General features: G+C 43.3%; 2 protein-coding genes and 1 long non-coding RNA gene across 8 annotated transcripts in view; 1 reads left to right on the top strand and 2 right to left on the bottom strand.

Moving 5' to 3' along the window:
* The window catches only part of efcab6 (EF-hand calcium binding domain 6), a 34534-nt gene extending 23022 nt beyond the window's left edge, over window positions 1-11512 (bottom strand). For all 6 annotated transcript variants that reach the window (XM_055906021.1, XM_055906023.1, XM_055906024.1 and 3 more), the window contains exons 1-5: window positions 11068-11512; window positions 9790-10017; window positions 9417-9637; window positions 4424-4890; window positions 4272-4338 (exon numbers count right to left, since the gene is read on the bottom strand). In XM_055906021.1, the coding sequence (XP_055761996.1) occupies window positions 4272-4338; window positions 4424-4890; window positions 9417-9637; window positions 9790-9997 (963 nt within the window). In that variant the 5' untranslated portion in view covers window positions 9998-10017; window positions 11068-11512. The remainder of the gene's footprint in view (window positions 1-4271; window positions 4339-4423; window positions 4891-9416; window positions 9638-9789; window positions 10018-11067) is intronic.
* On the top strand, window positions 741-20454 carry LOC129838819 (uncharacterized). The gene is made up of 2 exons (XR_008756906.1): window positions 741-1036; window positions 18620-20454. It is a non-coding gene; the product is annotated as an uncharacterized LOC129838819 (long non-coding RNA).
* Window positions 11601-20901, bottom strand: part of sult4a1 (sulfotransferase family 4A, member 1) — a 27054-nt gene continuing 17753 nt past the window's right edge. The window contains exons 6-7 of the mRNA XM_055906031.1: window positions 18636-18774; window positions 11601-13728 (exon numbers count right to left, since the gene is read on the bottom strand). Coding sequence (XP_055762006.1) covers window positions 13616-13728; window positions 18636-18774 — 252 coding nt within the window. The 3' untranslated portion in view covers window positions 11601-13615. The remainder of the gene's footprint in view (window positions 13729-18635; window positions 18775-20901) is intronic.

Raw genomic sequence — 20901 nt, 5'->3', positions numbered from 1 at the left:
TATATTTCTCTATCTCAAACTGACAAATTCAGTGAAGCCACAGTAACTTGTCATTTTTTACAGTGTCATAGGTTCAATTGTGTGGAGATGTGTGAGTGTGAGTCTAGGTCGGACTCTGAAGATGTCTTGTAAACAGTGTGTAATGACAGGCCTAAATAGTGTTCCCGCTCCTCTTTCTGTCAACCAGAACTCTTCCACGTGCAATCTAACCTTTCCTGTCACCATGAATTATGGGTAGGAGACAACCAGAGGGACACGGGTGGCTCTCTGAAGAGAGCGATGAAAGAGGAGATGGAGGGAGAGAGTCAGAAAGAAATGAAGGGAGGGAGGTGGATCACAAATAGAAGTTAAGAGGAGAAATCACAGTGACACAGAGAGGGGGGAGAGGGAGAGAGAGAGAGACTGAGACTGAGAGAGAGAGAGAGGGAGAGGGAGGAAAATAAAGAGAAGAAAAGAGAGAGAAAGAGTAGATCAGAGAGAAGAGTGCTGCTGCCTTTACGTGTGTCTGTCAGTTAAGGGGGTAATTCTTCTCTGGTCAGAGCATGTCAGTAGAGGTGGGAAGAGTAGAGGTGGGGGTACGGAGGGGGATGGAGGGGTACGGAGGGGGATGGAGAGGTACGGAGGGCGATGGAGGGATACAGAGGGGGATGGAGGGGTACGGAGAGGTACGGAGGGGGATGGAGAGGTACGGAGGGGTAAAGAGGGGGATGGAGGGGGATGGAGGGGTACAGAGGGGGATGGAGGGGGATAGAGGAGGATTAGGGAAAGTAGAGAAACTGAAACTCAAAGCATACACCTCTACTCAAGGTGACATAGTTAAACCTATTTTGGACGCATTTGAAGTTAAGCATGAGGAAAGTTGGACTTACAACATTATTATTGAATGAGAGGAAGGGACTGAATGAGAAGTTCTGGAACAGCGAAAGACATAGAGAGCCTACATCGACAGCGAGATAAACACAGCGGGAGAACCAGATGACGCCAGAAGGAGAGAGAGTGTTCCTCATTCAAAGGTCCTTGGATGGTTACTCCAGAGGTGAGCTAATGATCTCACTCTGCACTTCTCCAAGGAGGTGGAGGTGGGAGGTATCAGAGGAGGGAGGTAAGAGGGGGACTGCGGTCTACATGGAATATTGATAAGTGAGGCGCATGTGCAGGGTAAACAGCTGTGACTGGTACTTCATCATGTGTGTGTGTATATCACTCATTACCAGCCACAGCTGTTCCTCTGAGACTCACCATGCTCTGCAGAGACGACTCATCAGAGAGTGACCGGAGACACACACACACCCACAGTCATATACACACACTCACTCATATATGCATGCACACACACAAACTCACTCATATTAACACACACACACACACACGTGTGACTGACCTGAGCTGTGATGTACACTCTTAGAAACCTAAAAGGGTTCTTCGGCCCCTTGACGAACTCATGTTGGTTCCAGGTAGAACCCTTTTGATTCAGGTCTCTCCAGAGATGTTCGAAAAAGTCTAGCCTCTGGCTGGGCCACTCAAGGACATTCAGAGACTTGTCCCGAAGCCACTCCTGCGTTGTATTGACTGTGTGCTTAGGGTTGTTGTCCTGTTGGAAGGTGAACCTTTTCCCCAGTCTGAGGTCCTGAGCGCTCTGGAGCAGGTTTTCATCAAGGATCTCTCTGTACTTTGCTCCGTTCATCTTTACCTCGATCCTGACTAATCTCCCAGTCCCTGCCGCTGAAAAACATACCCACAGCATGATGCTGACACCACCATGCTTCACTGTAGGGATGGTGCCAGGTTTCCTCCAGAAGTGACTCTTGCCATTCAGACCAAAGAGTACAATCTAGGTTTCATCAGGCCAGAGAATATTGTTTCTCATGGTCTGAGAGTCTTTAGGTGCCTTCTGGCAAACTCCAAGCGGGCTGTCATGTGCCTTTTACTGAGGAGTGGCTTCCGTCTGGCCACTCTACCATAAAGGCCTGATTGGTGGAGTGCTGCAAAGATGGTTTTCCTTCTGGAAGGTTCTCCCATCTCCACAGAGGAACTATCAGAGTGACCATTGGGTTCTTGGTCACCTCCCTGACCAAGGCCCATCTCCCCCGATTGCTCAGTTTGGCCGGGCGGTCAGCTCTAGGAAGAGTTGGTGGTTCCAAACTTCTGTCATTTAAGAATGATGGAGGCCACTGTGTTCTTGGGGATCTTCAATGCTGCAGACATTTTTTGGTACCCTTCCCCACATCTGTACCTCGACACAATCCTGTCTCGGAACTCTAGGGACAATTCCTTCGACCTCATGGCTTGGTTTTTGCTCTGACATGCACTGTCAACTGTGGGACCTTACATAGACAGGTGTGTGCCTTTCCAAATCATGTCCAATTAATTGAATTTACCACAGGTGGACTCCAATCAAGTTGTAGAAACATCTCAAGGATAATCAAAGGAAACAGGATGCAGCTGTGCTCAAGGGTCTGAATACTTATGTAAATAAGGTATTTCTGTTTCTTATTTTTAATACATTTGCAAAGATAAAAAGAAAACTGTTTTCGCTTCGTTATGGGGTATTGTGTGTTGATTGCTGAGATCTTTAATTTAATCCATTTTAGAATAAGGCTGTAACGTAACAAAATGTGGGAAAAGTAAAGGGGTCTGAATACTTTCCGACGGCACTGTACATTACTACATTACCCACTACACAGCAGCCTGTCGTACAGCCCAACAGAACAGAACTGTGATAACTGCAACCTCTGAGGGCTTCATTTAACCACTGATTCCATTTAGTACAATCCTCTATTTCACATCACAATAAACAACCTAGTTAATATCTGAAACACTAAACGCAACATGCAACAATTTCTAAGATTTTACTGAGTTAGAAGTCAGTCAAATTGAAATAAATTAATTTGGCCCTAATCTAAGGATTTCACATACCTGGGAATACAGATATGCATCTGGTCATATACCTTTTTAAAAAAGGTAGAGGCATGGGTCAGAAAACAAATCAATATCTGGTGTGACCACCATTTGCCTCATGCAGCGGGTCACATCTCCTTTACATAGAGTTGATCAGGCTGTTGATTGTGGCCTGTGGAATGTTGTCCCACTCCTCTTCAATGGCTATGCGAAGTTGCTGAATATTGTCAGGAACTGGAACACGCTGTCTTACACGTCAATCCAGAGCATCCCAAACAGGCTCAATGGGTGACATGTCTGGTGAGCATGCAGGCCATGGAAGAACTGGGACATTTTCAGCTTCCAGGAATTGTGTACAGATCCTTGCGACATGGGACTGTGCATTATCATGCTGAAACATGAGGTGATGGCGGCAGATGAATGGCACAACAATGGGCCTCAGGATCTCATCACGGTATCTCTGTGCATTTAAATTGCCATCTATAAAATGCAATTGTGTTCATTGTCCATAGCTTATGCCTGCCCATACCATAACTCCACCACCACCATGGGGCACTCTGTACACAACGTTGAGATCAGCAAACAGCTCGCCCACACGGCGCCAGACACGTGGTCTGCGGTTGTGAGGCTGGTTAGACGTGCTGTCAAAATTGCTAAAACGGCTTATGGTAGAGAAATGAACATCCCATTTTCTGGTAACAGCTCTTGTGGAAATTCCTACAGTCAGCATGCCAATTGCACTCTCACTCAACACTTGTTGCATTGTGTTGTGTGACAAGACTGCATGTTTTAGTGTGACCTTTTATTGTCCCCAGCACAAGGTGCACCTATGTAATGATCATCCTGTTTAATCAGGAACCCTTTAGGAGGTACTTTTATTTCATCTCATGAAACATGGGACCAACACTTTACATGTTCCGTTTATATTTGTGTTTAGTGTAGTATGCCTCCTACGTGTGCTGTACATTCTTCTGGATACATAGGGACATTATTATGTTGACATGACAAAAACATCTAGATCTCAATTTCACAGGTGAATCACTTCACCGCCCACATATACATGTCATTTGGTCATGTTTGTCACCTCCCTTTTATATAGAACGGTCTCTATCTTCTCCAGGCTTGTGTTGAAACAACAAGGTGTGCATTAGTGTCTTTCTGTGTGTGTGTGTGTGTGTGTGTGTGTGTGTGTGTGTGTGTGTGTGTGTCTGTGTCTGTGTGTGTGTGTGTGTGTGTGTGTGTGTGTGTGTGTGTGTGTGTGTGTGTGTGTGTGTGTGTGTGTGTGCGTGCGTGCGTGTCTGTGTGTGTGTGTCTGTGTGTGTGCGTGCGTGCGTGCGTGTGTGTGCGCGGGCGCGTGTGTGTGTCATCCAGACCTTGTGTTTGAGGCGTTGCTGTATCTCAGTCAGGGTCATACCCCTCTGGTCTGATCCAGAGACACACCTGAAAGAAAGACAGACCATAGGCTCATGTAACACAGATAGTCTTTTCACCTATGCGCGTTACAGTGTAATGGTGATGTGCCCACCTGGTGTAGCTGTCTGGTCTCTGTGCTGTAGAGGAGGCTGTAGAGCTGTCTGGTCTCTGTGCTGTAGAGGTGCCTGGTCTCTGTGCTGTAGAGGAGGGTGTAGAGCTGTCTGGTCTCTGTGCTGTAGAGGAGGCTGTAGAGCTTGCTGGTCTCTGTGCTGTAGAGGTGCCTGGTCTCTGTGCTGTAGAGGAGGCTGTAGAGCTTGCTGGTCTCTGTGCTGTAGAGGAGGCTGTAGAGGTGCCTGGTCTCTGTGCTGTAGAGGAGGCTGTAGAGCTTGCTGGTCTCTGTGCTGTAGAGGAGGCTGTAGAGCTGGCTGGTCTCTGTGCTGTAGAGGAGGCTGTAGAGGCATCTGGTCTCTGTACTGTAGAGGAGGCTGTAGAGGTGTCTGGTCTCTGTGCTGTAGTCACCCTGCTGTACCTCCTCAGGAAGTCCATGTAGTCCACCGTTACACTGTCTCTCTTAGACACCTACAGGAGACCAACAAAGTCAGACTGTTTACTCAGCGTATCTGGATCAGTAGAGAATGGACAAGGATGGTGATGGTGATAAGGAGGATGATAATGATCATGTTCATCATAAGCATCATAAGAATGCTGAAATGTAAATATATTCTTTCCCCTAAAACTTCTGAGCAATTCCAGACTTTTTCCCACAACAACCAGAGTGAAGAGTAATCCCATCTCCATGGCGTCAGACGGTAAGAGCAGGGTTCTGCCTGTGTAGCGTCAGGTGGGTTGAGCTGTAATTCTGGGGCTGGGTGGTCGGGGAATAGGTGGTGTTCAGAACGGGTCACACCTGAGGAATCAGCCCACTGCTTTTATCCTGGCCCCAGCAGTGGAACAGTATCTCTCTTAAGTAAGCCCCACAGCAACACACACGCACACGCACACGCGCACACACACACACACAGATGGATAAGGGAGATATGCACGCAAGCACACACACACACTCACACACACACCTATTCTGGTGGCTCATAATCAAAGTCTAGTCTCTGACACCCTGCCCTACATCCTACCACGGTGTAATCCAGTGCTTCTGCTCCCTACAGAGCTCTATGGCATTGAGTCTTATTATAGATGTCACACTGTCTAATTATCACTGCTATCAGCAGGCACTGAGCGGAACGCCTCGCTAGAACCACAGGAGTACTGCACCGCCCTGCATGCTCTATATACCTGGGAATGGGGCTGGTAAGACTGCTGTGTACAGTCGTGGCCAAAAGTTTTGAGAATGACACAAATATTAATTTTCACAAAGTCTGTTGCCTCAGTTTGGATGATGGCAATTTGCATATACTCCAGAATGTTATAAAGAGTGATCAGATGAATTGCAATTAATTGCAAAGTCCCTCTTTGCCATGCAAATGAACTGAATCCCCAAAAAACATTTCCACTGCATTTCAGCCCTGCAACAAGAGGACCAGCTGACATCATGTCAGTGATTCTCTCGTTAACACAGGTGTGAGTGTTGACGAGGACATGGCTGGAGATCACTCTGTCATGCAGATTGAGTTCGAATAACAGACTGGAAGACTCAAAAGGAGGGTGGTGCTGGGAATCATTGTTCTTCCTCTGTCAATCATGGTTAACTGCAAGGAAACACGTGCCGTCATCATTGCTTTGCACAAAAAGGTCTTCACAGGCAAGGATATTGCTGCCAGTAAGATTGCACCTAAATCAACCATTTATCGGATCATCAAGAACTTCAAGGAGAGCGGTTCAATTGTTGTGAAGAAGGCTTCAGGGCGCCCAAGAAAGTCCAGCAAGTGCCAGGACCGTCTCCTAAAGTTGATTCAGCATCCAGATATAGTTTGGTGACGAACAATGCCTTTTCCAGCATGATGGAGCACCTTACCTCAAGGCAAAAGTGATAACTAAGTGGCTCGGGGAACAAAACATTGATATTTTGGGTCCATGGCAAGGAAACTCCCCAGACCTTAATCCCATTGAGAACGTGTGGTCAATCCTCAAGAGGTGGGTGGACAAACAAAACCCCACAAATTCTGACAAACTCCAAGCATTGATTATGCAAGAATGGGCTGCCATCAGTCAGGATGTGGCCCAGAAGTTAATTGACTGTATGCCAGGGCGGATTGCAGAGGTCTTGAAAAAGAAGGGTCAACACTGCAAATATTGACTGCATCAACTTTATGTAATTGTCAATGAAAGCCTTTGACACTTATGAAATGCTTGTAATTATACCTCAGTATTCCATAGTAACATCTGACAAAAATATCTAAAGACACTGAAGCAGCAGACTTTGTGAAAATTAACTTTTGGCCACGACTGTAGGTATAGTGTTCTAGTGTGAAGGTCAGACCCAAGTCATTATGTTATAGTGAATGTGCAGTGGAGTAGAGGTAGGCAGTATAGAGTAGTGGGTGGCACCTTCACCCTTCAGACATGACAGACTCACTCTGTTTCTTTCTCTCTCTCTCTCTCTCTTTCTGTCTGTCTTAGACTCTGTCCATCATCCGCCTCTATCTTCCCCTCCACTCCCTCTCTGTCCATCTCTTGTTTGTCTTTCTGTCAGTCTGTCTTATTTCTCTTTCCCTCCCTTTCTCCCTCTCTAACCCCGCTCTAGGACTTCCCTGTAATTATTGGAGTAAGTGTTCTTTAACACGTAAGGCAACCACCGCCTGCTAAATGATTGATCACGATTTTAAAAAATATATTAAAAAACGCACCGAGCTCTCAATCACTTCTCTGAAAGTGTTTGAGAAACAGATGAGACAAAAAGAAAAGGAAAGAGGAAGAGGAGGGAGACAGAGAAAAAAAGCCGCTGGTGGCATCTCGCTCCCTCAAGCACAAAGCGACTTCCACATCAAAATGTCACCAGCACAACAGCTGCTGCTCCTGCGATATGGTCCTTTAAAGTAAACTTTCAACAACTCCCCTCGAAAAACACCATATTTTTAATGAATAAGGAACAGAAAGACTGAGAGAAGAGGAGGGGGAGGAAGAGGGAGGGAGGGAGGGAGGGAGGGAGGGAGGGAGGGAGGGAGGGAGGGAGGGAGGGAGGGAGGGAGGGAGGGAGGGAGGGAGGGAGGGAGGGAGGGAGGGAGGGAGGGAGGGAGGGACACAAAGTGCTGATATTATGGGTGGAAATCTGTGGGAAAGACAGGCAGTCAAACTGTCAGGCGTAAGCGCTGAGACGGAACAAAGAGGAACAGTGGAGACAATTACATTGGCGCTGTGGAGTGACGAGAGGCATCGCACAGCAACACACCACGGATGGGGGGAGAAGGGATACACCGTATACATGATAAACAAATGTGCTGTAGGTGTATATCACTACCCATAACACCACTCTGGTACTGATCAATGATAAACAGGTGTGGATGAAGAACAAACAGTGGGAGGTATATGAACACAGAATGTAAACGCGCGAACAGCTACACTACGTAACTAAATATTGATCAATGTCCCCACTGCTTTCATAAACAGTGCAAGGGAATGATCAATTTGATCAATGAGTAATGTGGCTAATGCCATTACTACTATCATTGATGCATCAAGAGAGTCACATTTCCCTAAGTGGTCCTCATGTACTGGACAAAATTATAAACGCAACATGCAAAAATGTCATTGATTTTACTGAGTTACAGTTCTTATGAGGAAATCAGTCAATTTAAATAAATTAATTATGGATTTCACATGACTGGGAATACAGATATGCATCTGTTTGTCATAGACACCTTTAAAAAAGAAAATGGGCCTCACAATTCGTCAGGGTATTTTTGTGTATTCAAATTGGCATCGATAAAATGGAATTGTGTTCTTTGACCATAGCATATGCCTGCTCATACCATAGTCCCACCACCACCATGAGGCACTTTGTTGACAACGTTGACATTAGCAAACCGCTCGCCCACACAATGCCATACATGTCTGTGGTTATGAGGCCGGTTGGACATACTGCCAAATACGTTGGAGGCGGCTTATGGTAGAGAAATTAACTTTTAATTATCTGGCAACAGCTCAGGTGGACATTCCTGCAGTCAGCATGCCAATTGCACGCTCACTCAAAGCTTGAGACATCTGTGGCATTGTGTTGTGTGACAAAACTGCACATTTTAGAGTGGCCTTTTATTGTCCCCGGCACAAGGTTCACCTGTGTAATGATCATGCGGTTTAATCAGCTTCCTGATATGCCAAACCTGTCAGGTGGATGGATTATTTTGACAAAGGAGAAATGCTCATTAACAGGGATTTAAACAAATGTTGTGCACAACATTTGAGAGAAATAAGGTTTTTCTGTGTATTGAAAATGTATGGGATATTTTATTTCAACTCATGAAACAGGGGAAACACTTTACATGTTGCATTTATATTTTTGTTCAGTGTAGTTCTGAAAACAGACAAACATCTGTGCACAGCACTTGTGCTAAAAAGTTATAAAGAAACTGAGAACTCCAAGACTATGTAGTAAGGCTTAGTGGAAAAAGTTTAAATAATTTCAGATACGGAAACGTGTCCCTTCTTCATGAGCCATAAAACCCTTTTTTAACAGTATGTGATATCACCTGTCGTTACCAAGACTAACCTCAAGTCTTGTACTGCCATCTAGTGACCAATATAGTCAATGACCATGCAGTGGTGGCGATGTAATTACTTTGTCAGACTATGCAAGAGCAGAACGTAGGACACCTGTTGGGTGTACTACAAAGCAGGTTCAATGAGTTAGCCTGCTAACTTGGATAAACAACCAGAAATAATGATGGATTTTCTGGTTCTTTAAAAAAGCTAAACTTAGATATGTGCTTTTTGGTTGTTGAGTCAATTAGACCATGTCAATTTCAAGCATATCTTTTAAAAAAAGTACAAGTTATTTCAGAATATTTAGGCAAGTTAGCTGGCTAACTCATTGAACCTGCTTTGTAGTATACCCCACAGGTCCCAGATCTGTTTGTGCTGTCATTGGAGTTGGCAAGACAGCACAAACAGATCCCAAACCAGTCTATAAGAGACCCACACCTGCCCTCTCTCACCTTGGCCAGCATGGTGTTGAGCTGGGTCTGCGTGAGGGGGAAGAGGAAGGCCTCCACCACCTGTCTGAACTCCCCCCGGGTCACTGAGCCGCTCCCCTCAGGGTCCAGGGCCTTGAACGCTGCCCTCACATCCTCCAGCCTCTCCCCCAGCCTCCGGGGGAGCAGGGCCTTGATCTCCCCCAGGAACAGATGCTCATCTGGGGCTGACTGTACCGATGAGACTGGAGGACATGGAAGTGATTAGGAGTCTGTGTGGGGGACACTGTTAATTGTGTTTGGTTTAGATTTGTTCCAGGTTTTTGCCCTTACGGTACATTATCATGTTAAGTTATGAGTAAGTTATGAGTTGATAATTATATAGGAATGAACTCACCTGAGTCTGACTGCAGTGCTGTCTTTCTGGGTTCCCCTGCTCCCTGTCCTTCCACAGGTGTGTATGGAGGTGTGTGTGTATATGAGTGTGAAGGGCCAGGTGTGTGTGTGATGCTGATGCGCTGGGCGGTCCAGGGGCGCGGGGCGATGACCAGTCCTCGGGACATGAGGGTCAGGTCCCCCAGGCCCACAGGGGGGGTCCGTCTCATACCTTCTGCCTCCGGTGGAGCTGTGGGGACAGGGGAGAGAGAAGGGTGGTGCATATGTAACAGTATAACTTTACGTCGTCCCCTGTCCCCTCGCCCCGACACGGGCGCGAACCAGGGACCCTCTGCACACATCAACAGTCACCCATGAAGCGTCGTTACCAATCGCTCCACAAAAGCCGCGGCCCTTGCAGAGCAAGGGGAAACCCTACTTAAGTCTCAGAGCAAGTGACGTAACTGATTGAAATGCCACTAGCGCGTACCCGCTAACTAGCTAGCCATTTCACATCCGTTACACATACAGTACTCACTGGAGAGTTTTGTGTGTGTGTGTGTGTGTGTGTGTGAAATGTGAAACCCAGGTGACATAATTCAAGAGAGCAGGGTGTTCTGTCCCTGTGTCACATGAGGATTGTTTACAATGTCTTACTCTTCCCAACGCAAACACATCGTAAATCAACTCAAGGCTACTGTTGAACTGTGTGTTTAGATATCAGACACACATCATGTAGAGAACTTGTCTCAGTCAATCAAAGCAACAGCAATAGGAACCCTTTTACATCAGGGATGAGAGCAGAATTTAAACATAAAAGGCAATTATTATTTTACTTCAAATGAACCTTTTCATAATTAGCATAAACTTTGAAGTCGCCCCAAGGTTAATCACAACATTTACATATTTGCCTCCTGCTTAGATTATTAAAAGGGCAGTTGTTTATTAAAATGTTTGTGTTGTTTTATGCAAATTATGTCACAAATGAATTTATGAATTAGTACTTGAATGTAAAGTACCGTTTGTAATTTAGAAATATCAAAATTAGTTCCTGTGATCTCTCCAATTGAAATGCTTGTTTGTTATAAATAAATTATTTGACTTTGCTTGGTTAATTTAAAGCTGCAACTAAAAAAACATCCATTAAAAGGGGCAGGAAGAAATGTAGCCTACTACAATTAAGTTAAAACTATTCCTCTGAAGTTCGTGCTCAATTATTGCGCAATGTTATTAGTCCTTTTCATTCTATCATGTAGCATTATGACAACTAATGTGCTTGCTGATTGAATGTTATAGTTACCCTCTTTCTTTATGTCATGTAGTTCTGGATAGATTGAAATTGTCTCTCTCTGACTCTGACCTACGTTCTCCCTCGGTTTCTTTGGAGTTGAGTAAAAGCGCAGGGGAACGCAGAGAACGCCTTATGGTTGCCATAGAGATGTATTGACACGGTTCTATAGTTCCTGACTCCTCCCGCTATTGTTTATGATTGGATGGAAGTTATGTCAGGAATTCCCTTCATGCCTTTGCCTCCACTTCAAGCGACATATTCTTCATCCAGAGTAGTAGACCCTCACGCAACAGTAAACACATCGAGTGGTTAGTGATAAGGACTATGGTGATACTGCAGATGCCTTCTGAAGTAATAATAATACATGTATTCAACTTCTATAGCGCTTTTTATTAAAAAAAGACTCTCAAAGCGCTTGAAAACGCAAAACGATCAAGAATCAAATAAAGCAGCTCCAGTATATGATAAGAGGTTTGGACTACGAGTTTCAACCAGAGTTGAGCGTTTTTGCAAGTTCATTGAAGACATCACACACAACACAATTGTCCTGAATACATAACTTTATTAATAAACCAGAAAGCAAGCATGTAAAGTACAATGCATTATGCCCAGGTTAGGACAACCCTACAAAAACCAAACAAACAGTACACCACATGACCCTTGTAGAGGTGGGCTGCAGCAGGATTGCCAACGGTTGTAAACAGAGAGAATGAGAGAAAAAGCTGACAAGAGAGGTTATTTCCCTTTTTGTTTATTGTCTATTCCACTTGGCAATGTAAACACATGTTTCTAAAGCCAATTGAATTGAATCGCTAGTGAGATACAGACTGAGTGAGAGAAACAGAGAGAGAGAAAGAGAGAGAGAGAGAGATACACAGAGAGAGAAACAGAGAGAGATACAGAGAGAGAGATACAGAGAGAGAGATACAGAGTGAGAGATATGCAGACAGAGTGAGAGAAACAGAGAGTTAGAGACAGAGTGAGAGAAACAGAGAGAGAGAACCAGAGAGAGAAACAGAGAGAGAGAGATAGACAGGGTGAGAGAAACAGAGAGAGAGAGATACAGAGTGAGAGAACCAGAGAGAGAGATACAGAGTGAGAGAAACAGAGAGAGAGAGAAACAGAGAGTTACAGACAGAGTGAGAGAAACAGAGTGAGAGAAATAGAGAGAGAGAGATACAGACAGAGTGAGAGAAACAGAGAGAGAGAGAGAGATACAGAGTGAGAGAAAGCAGATAACTGCGCCTGTGGGAGGGGTCTGTTGAGGTTGTTGCATCCACATCAATTCCACAAACATTCACAAGTGTCCAGCAGAGCAGAGGGGTTGGGAGGGGAGGGTCTACTGGTCTGTCTGAGGGCATTTACAGCAGGAAGAGAAGAGAAAGAGATGTAAGCAATAGAAGAGAAAGGGGGCTCTGTTGACAAACATAGAGGGCAATGGTGTTTTGATGCCTAACCTTTGGGGAGGGATGGATCCACCTTTGGATCCTGAAGGGACATGTACTTGGGGGACAGAACACAGAGAATGCTGGTAACATGGAGGGATACTCTGTTGTCTCAGTGTGGTACATTAACTCTATAGGTGGCTATGGGTCTGAGGACAGAGGAAGGCATCACTTTAGCAGCATGAACAAACAGAACTGATATGAAAGGCAGTTGTGATGTGTTGTTTTTCTGATTTTGCTCACACACGAGCATGTACACACACACACAAACACAAACACACACGTATCCCCATTCACTTCAGCAAGAAAGGCTGATAAAAAAAGTCTAGTGCTGATTAAGCTAATGCCCATTGAAAGCCTTTTTGTAACAAACAAGCTATGTAATGTACTGAAAGTGAAAAACGTGTGCTAAAAGGAAGGACTAGGTAAAGTAGGAACTGACCTGGATACAGCCGAAACTGAACACTTGCTCTGTATCAAAGGGCAGTCATGGGTGGTCTCTATACTTGACTCTGAGCTGGACTTATAATTCCCCACCCTAGCATTCATACAGCGTTTACAAAACATAACACTGTCTCAACGTTAAGTGTTGAACGAGACGTGTAAAGCTTCCTCTGTATAGGTTTGGTGACGGCGCCACAAACTTCCATGCGTTTCCCTCAGGCTTGGGGCCACTGCCACATACACAACTTGCTATAGAGCACTGGTATACACATACATACTCAGTGGTACATACTGAAGAGGAATGGGGATGATGGGCGGAGAGGGGGGACATAGATGGGGGATGGGATCTGTGCCACATAAAACAGGATCTCGCTGATTGGCTGAGAAACTGACCGATTGATTGATAAATCAAAATTGATTTGTGAGCTTTTTAAGGATGCAAACTTTATATTGATTGATTGGTGTGTTGACTGACTAATTTATTGGGTGATTGATTGGTTGGTTGATTGACAGCTATAGTCTTTGGCGGTGGAGCGATTGATATATACATTATATCCAATACGTGATTGATTGAGTGATGAAGAGAGGCAGAGGAGTGTACAGTGTTTTGGCAGCAGGAGGAGGAGTGTAGTCCGTGTTCGCATCGTTGTGGTCAGTCGGTTCGGTCCTCACAGGCCGAAGTCAAAGGTCAGGTCAGACTTGCCCATCTTCTGCCTATACACCGTGTCAAACTTGTCATTCATAGACACGGTGAAGATGTCCTGCCACAGTCCCACGCGACCTGACAGAAGAAAGAGTCACATGATCATACATCACTGAGACAAACGGCCGAGAGGAATGGTCAGTAGTCGATATGAATGTTGTTATTTTGAATTCTTCTTTATTGCATATTGATCAGCTCATAGGCTATCTATGCTTCCTTATGACTCCCAACCGTGTACAGTGAGGTTCATAATCACCTCGATAGAGATGAGCAAAAAACACTGAAATAAATAATACAAATACGGAGCTATATTGTACGCTACATTTTGGGGGGGAAATTATATTATTTTATAGTAACACAATTGCTCAGAGAAAGAGATTTTGTTTAACAAGTTATATTGAGCAAAATAGCCCCATAACGTCAAAGATCCAACTGCATATTTTACAGTAGGTAATCAAATCAAAATCAAAAAAAGATACAAGATAATTACACAAGGAATAGATACACAACGAGTAACAATAACTTCGATATATACACGGGGTCCCAGTACCGGGTCGCTGCGCAGGGGTACGAGGTAATGGAGGTACATATGTACATACAGTGTATTCAGGAAGTATTCAGAGCCCTTCACTTTTTCCACATTTTGATACGTTACAACCTTATTCTAAAATTGATTAAATAAAAAATTGTCCTTAGCAATCTACACACAATACCCCATAATGACAAAAACATGTTTTTAGATTTCTTAATAAATAAAATAATATGAAAAATATAAGTATTTACATAAGTATTCAGACCCTTTGCTATGAGACTCGAAACATGACAGCCCGCTTGGACTTTGCCAGAAGGCACCTAAAGGACTCTCAGACCATGAGAAACAAGATTCTCTGGTCTGATGAAACCAAGATTGAACTCTTTGGCCTGAATGCCAAGTGTCACGTCTGGGGGAAACCTGGTACCATCCCTATGTTGAAGCATGGTGGAGGAAGCATCATGCTGTGGGGATGTTTTTCAGCAGCAGGGACTGGGAGACTAATAGGATCGAGGGAAAGATGAACGGAGCAAAGTACAGAGAGATCCTTGATGAAAACCTACACCAACAGAATATAGGGCGGTCTATTTGTTCGCTCGTTAGGAGGCCGCCTTGCCTGCCTCTTTTTTCGAGTCCCGGTGATTAGGGTCTGGTTTGGAGTAAGCACAATATCTAAGAGCTGCCGACTCGTTAAAGAGGCTCGTAAAACAGCCGCTATCTAACGTAGAGCCATCTCATATATCTAGGTATGGGGATCTTTCCCGCTTATAAACCCTTATTTCGACGCCAAACCCACCACTGGTGTGCGTGGCACTCTATTATCATATTATCTGACCATAGCACCTGTTCCAATCCAAGTGCTAAGGCCGTTTTAGCAAACTCCAGGAATTTACATTTGTTGGATAACATGAAAATAGAGTGCCTTGGCCACGCACACCAGTGGTGGGTTAGGCGTCGAAATAAGGGTGTATAAACAGGAAAGATCCCCATACCTACTGTAAAATATGGTGGTGGATCTTTGATGTTATGGAACTATTTGGCTTCCACTCGTCCTGGTGCCTTTGTTAAGGTCAACGGAATCATGAACTTTACCGAGTATCAGGACATTTTTTGCCAAAAACCTGGCTGCCTCCGCCAGCAGGCTGAAACTTAGTGGATCTTCCAGCAAGACGATAACACCAAGGACACATCAAAATCCACAAAGAAATGGTTAATTGACCGCAAAATGAACATTTTTCAATGGCCATCTCAGTCATATGCATTTGAACCCCATTGAAAACCTGTGGTTTGAATTGAAGAGTCCATAAGTGCAGACGATGGATATCTAGGATCTGGAAAGATGTTGTATGGAGGAATGGTCTAAGATCACGCCAAATGTGTTCTCTAATCTCATAAAACATTTTAGAAAAAGGCTCAGTGCCGTTATCCTCACAATGTGACGTATTGAAAGGTATTGAAAACATATTTTTGAGATGAAAAATATTACTTGTTAAACTAAATCTCTTTCTCTGAGAAATTGTATTAGAATAAAATAATGTAATTTTTGGAGCATACAATATGGGGCAGCAGGTAGCCTAGTGGTGGGCCAGTAACCGAAGGTTGCTAAATCAAATCCCCAAGTTGACAAGGTAAAAATCTCTCGTTCTGCCCCTGAACAAGGCAGTTAACCCACTGTTCCTAGGCCGTCGTTGTAAATAAGAATGTGTTCTTAACTGACTTGCCTACTTAAATAAAGGTTAAATAATATTTCAAAAAAATATAGCTCAGTATTTTGTATTATTTATTTTCTACAGTCTTTTTTGCTCATCTATCAAGAGCGCCAATCATTTTGGGCCTATGTATGTATGTCTACAGACATGGACTCACCTGCCCTCCAGTAGTGTGTATAGGAATGTGTGTTTATGGCCCTAATAGCTCAGAGCTGTGTGTTAGACCAGCACCAGGTCAGAGGCTACGGTCCATGCACTAAAAGAAACAGAACATGGAGAAAACAAGACAAATCTGACAACAAATCATAAGAAAAAACAACATAACAAAAATCTACAATGATCAACATGAAAAATGAAATCATAATTATATTAAAACAACATTCATAAATCATAATGCCAGAAAAAGGACAACAAATGTGAACGGATTTCCAAACTGAACAGTAAGGTGCAACTCCTTGTGCCAGAAATCACTGAGCTGTAATTACTATGTTTAACCACAGGGAGGCGGTGCAGAGCAAAAATAGGAGTGAATGGAAATGCCCTTAATTCAGCTAGGGGGCAGAATTTTTATGTTTGGAAAAATAACGTTCCCAAGATAAACGGACTATTTCTCAGGTCCAGATGCTAGAATATGCATATAATTGACAGATTAGGATAGAAAACTCTAAAGTTTCCAAAACTCTCAAAATATTGTCTGTGAGTATAACAGAACTGATTTTGCAGGCGAAAACCTGAGGAAATCCAACCCGGAAGTGCCTTTTATTTGGAAAAATCCCTGTTCCGTTGCCTGCCCCTCCTCCATTTAAAGGGGTATCAACCAGATCCCTTTTCCAATGGCTTCCTCAGGCTGTGACCAGGCTTTAGACATAGTTTCAAGCTTTTATTTTGAAAAATTAGCGAGATTTTTCAAAACGCGTCAGGTGTCCTTTGATTAGTTCCTGCGCGCGAGAGATGTAGCTCGACATTTTCTTTCTCTGTAGTATTGAATAGGTTACCGTTCGGTTGAAATATTAGTGATTATTTATGTTAAAAACAACCTGAGGATTGATTATAAAAAACGTTTGACATGTTTCTACGAACATTACGGATACTTTTTGGAATTTTCGTCTGCCTTTCAAGACCGGAACGAGCCTGTGGTTTTCTGAACATAACGCGCAAACCAAATGGCGGTTTTTGGTTATAAAACTAATCTTTATCGAACAAAAATAACATTTATTGTGTAACTGGGAGTCTCGTGAGTGCAAACATCCAGAGATTATCAAAGGTAAGCGATTCATTTTATTGCTTTTCTGACTTTCTTGACCAAGCTAATTTGAGGCTAGCTGTTCTTACTGTTTTGTCTAGTGATTGATAAACTCACAAACGCTTGGATTGCTTTCGCTGTAAAGCATATTTTCAAAATCTGACACGATAGGTGGATTAACAACAAGCTAAGCTGTGTTTTGGTATATTTCACTTGTGATTTCATAATTATAAATATTTTTTGTATTATTTTTGAATTTGGCGCTCTGCAATTCAGCGGTTGTTTACGAAAATGATCCCGCTAAAGGGATCGTGCGGCAAGAAGTAAATGAATGGTCCAGAGTGAGACATTCCCTATTCCTTTGAAGGTTTATGTTACTGCTGGGGTATGTACATCTGACTCATGATCTGCGGTTTGCTACAATAAAGCTCTTGTTACTCTCTGCCCCTAACAGACCAAGGATCAGACTTCTGCAACCCAGTGCTAACCTTCACCACTATAAGCCAAACAACTAAACTGGCCCTGGATCATTGCTTAAAGATATAGACTACACACAAACACATAGTATGTAACTGTTCTACATAACCTACATACAAATCTGGTCTAGGTTGACTCATCCTCAGCCAGGTTAGCAGAGATATAAAGCCATATGAACATATTCTATATGCCTTGAAGAGTGTGCGTGCATCTGTATGCCTAACGCAAAGGATAACATTACAGCTTGCTGTAATTTGGTGTACGGCTGAGGCTCACACATTTCGTTCTGATATCCTATTTCTTTGTCTCTCTCTGTCATTCTCACTCTCTCCCTCTGTCCCCCCTCTTCTATCCAAGTGCACCATATCATGCACTGCAAGCATGCTTGTGTCTAGGCTTGTGAGTGTCTAATAATAGCCCAAACAATGTATATGATGCAAGCAGCGAAGCTATGAATGGGGCTAGCGGGAGTACACCAAGTAATGTGTGTGTGTGTGTGTGTGTGTGTGTGTGTGTGTGTGTGTGTGTGTGTGTGTGTGTGTGTGTGTGTGTGTGTGTGTGTGTGTGTGTGTGTGTGTGTGTGTGTGTGTGTGTGTGTGTGTGTAAAGGTTGGAGTTGGCATACAGCACACACGTTAGGTTACTGTCCCTCTTGGCACACAGCCTTCACTCCTTCCATTCACTTTACGGCCCAAAACACGCAATGCTTCAGTAACCCTACAGATCTCTTTACTTTCTCAACTCTGTCATCGGGAGATACTCGGAAATCTGCCTCCGTAGTGATCATTCCTTGGCTTATCTTTAGTGTCTGTCTAGCCCTCACTTCTGTTTTCTTTCCTCCTTATCTTCCTTTCCTCTATCCCTCTATCCCTCTCTTTCTCTTCCCCGCCCTATCTCACTCTCCCAAATCTCTTGCTCCATCTTTCTCCCTCCCTTCCTTCTCTCCCTACCCCCTCTATTTCTCTACCGCCCTCTCTCCCCCATCCCTCGCCCTCTCTCCCTCCTGCAGATGGAGAGGACCTCACCCCTGCAGATGGAGAGGGCCTCTGAGTTGCAGCACTGCTCTATGAGCTGGTTGCAACTCTCCACCATGGTCTCCAGCTGGGCCTTATCACATGAGACACCCAGGAACCTCGCCAGCTGCCCCACCAACGTCCCCAGGTCCTGGAGAGAGAGATGAAGGAGAGTAGGAGAGGAGAATAAGAGAGAGAGAGAGAGGAGAGGAGGAGAGGAGAGGAGAGGAGAGAGAGAGGGAGATGGAGAGAGAGGGGGAGAGGGGGAAAGGAGAGGGAAACGAGTCAAAGAGAGAAGAGAAATGTAAATAAAATAATTATATTTAGTCACCTCCAAAATGATTGGCATTTTATATGCATGTTACCTCATTTTTACACCCCAGTGAAACAGAAAGCCATGGAAGGCCACAATACAGTTCCTTAAAGGGGCAATCCGCAGTTGTTACATCTATTTTTGGACTTCTGAATTCATTATATGTACCCGTTGATTATTGAAGAATAGAACTTATAAATGCCTCATGATCTTAGTTCAACTGTCTTACACCATCAGAAAACAATATATAAACTTGTTTTACTCAGTTTGTAAACAAATACAATTTAAACAAACACTATATAGCTTCAAAACATGATTCCTTGCATCCATAGCCTTGTCTATGAATTTGAGAGTGGTTACATTTCTCCAGCTCCATTCCTCAGATTTTTATCAAAACCAGGGGTGGGGAGGTGGCTTTGTTATTGTTTCTACTGCTGATTGCGCTTTAAGCTGAGACTAAATTAAAAAAGTAAAAAAAAGATATAATAGGGGTGCCAATATTTTTGACACCTACGTATCTATTTGAGAAAACATAGTATTACTATTATTAAAATCTATTTCTCTGAGCAATATAAAATAATAACAGTTTTGTATAAAACAGTTTAAATGTTTTGGAGTGTACAATATTGCTCAGTATTTGGATTATTTAATTAATACAGTATTGTTTTTGCTCATCTTTATCAAGAGTGCCAATAATTTATGAGGTGACTGTACCAAATGATCTCTTCTTATCACTCCCAAATGACCTATGGACTAGAGTTTGATAATGCCTTAATAATAAGGAGTATAAGACAGGTTGCAGCACTTTCTATTCCATACGCAACCCAGTCACAGCACTGTGACAAGGTAGTTGGGCTGTATTTATAGGGGGAAGTTGAGCCAAAGGGGCATGGTTTTCTTGTTTCTAGGAAACCATACACAAAATGTATCATTGAAACAAAATATACTGAACAATAATATAAGGCATTATTGATGAGGTAACAGGGGTAAAAAGTAACAAGGGTTTGTTAGGTGTGAAGCCTGTGTTAAAATATGCTTAAAGTGATTAAAAGACAAAAAGCGATTGTGTTGAATTGTGTTTGGGAAATAGAGATAGACATGGTTTGAAAAAGGTAGTGGCAATATTTCATTAAGTACAGACATTTGTAGGCGGCTTAATTCACCCCGTCCCACTTGTCCAAAACACGAGGTCTCTGCTGGCACAACTTAACCCGGGTGTTTTCAAAACTGTAATGTTTACATGTATTCTGATTCTTTTCAGGGATACACAACATCCTGAAATCTATGTAGATACCTTTGTTAGAAAGAATACTATAGTCCCCTTGACAGAGTGATGCTGAATGTAAAAAGCGGCTCAACTTACCCCACTGTCCAATACATCTCAGACAGAGCGGGGGTTGAACTCTGACTCCGAACATCTGCTTATGTCATCTATGACATGTTTACAGATCCTTCTATGTGTTATCTAGCGGTTATACATTGGAGTTTCATTGTCTTGCAATAAAGAGGCTAAATTTCTGTCTGTCTCTGTGGACGGTTATAAACTTTGACCACAGTTCCTTTTTTCTTTCTATAGAAACAGATGCCTTATCCTTATATAACACACTTGCTCAACAAATACACTTGCCATACATGTTACGTTTTTTCCTCAATTGCGTACAAGCCATTTTTGGATCTGTGTTGAAATGTATCTACAGCAGAACAGCAATGATCAAATGCTCAAATACATTTACAGAAATGTTGATCATTTTCTTGCCTGACTTGCATTTCTTAGACCAACTTTTGTCGTCAGTGAATACAAAAGTCACTGTTAAGTTTTGTTCATAGAATATAACGCATTGTTTTCATCAGAAGAGAAATGTGTGCAATTGCGTTCACTGTTTCTGGCAATCAGTAAATACTACTGCATGAAATTCTTGATAAGCCCAATTAGTGTTATACCATGTACAATATAATAACAATATA

This window comes from Salvelinus fontinalis, chromosome 39 (assembly GCF_029448725.1).
Source record: "Salvelinus fontinalis isolate EN_2023a chromosome 39, ASM2944872v1, whole genome shotgun sequence".
NCBI lineage: Eukaryota > Metazoa > Chordata > Actinopteri > Salmoniformes > Salmonidae > Salvelinus > Salvelinus fontinalis.
Note: the sequence above shows the minus strand (reverse complement) of the source record. Positions and strands in the feature narration are given on the sequence as shown.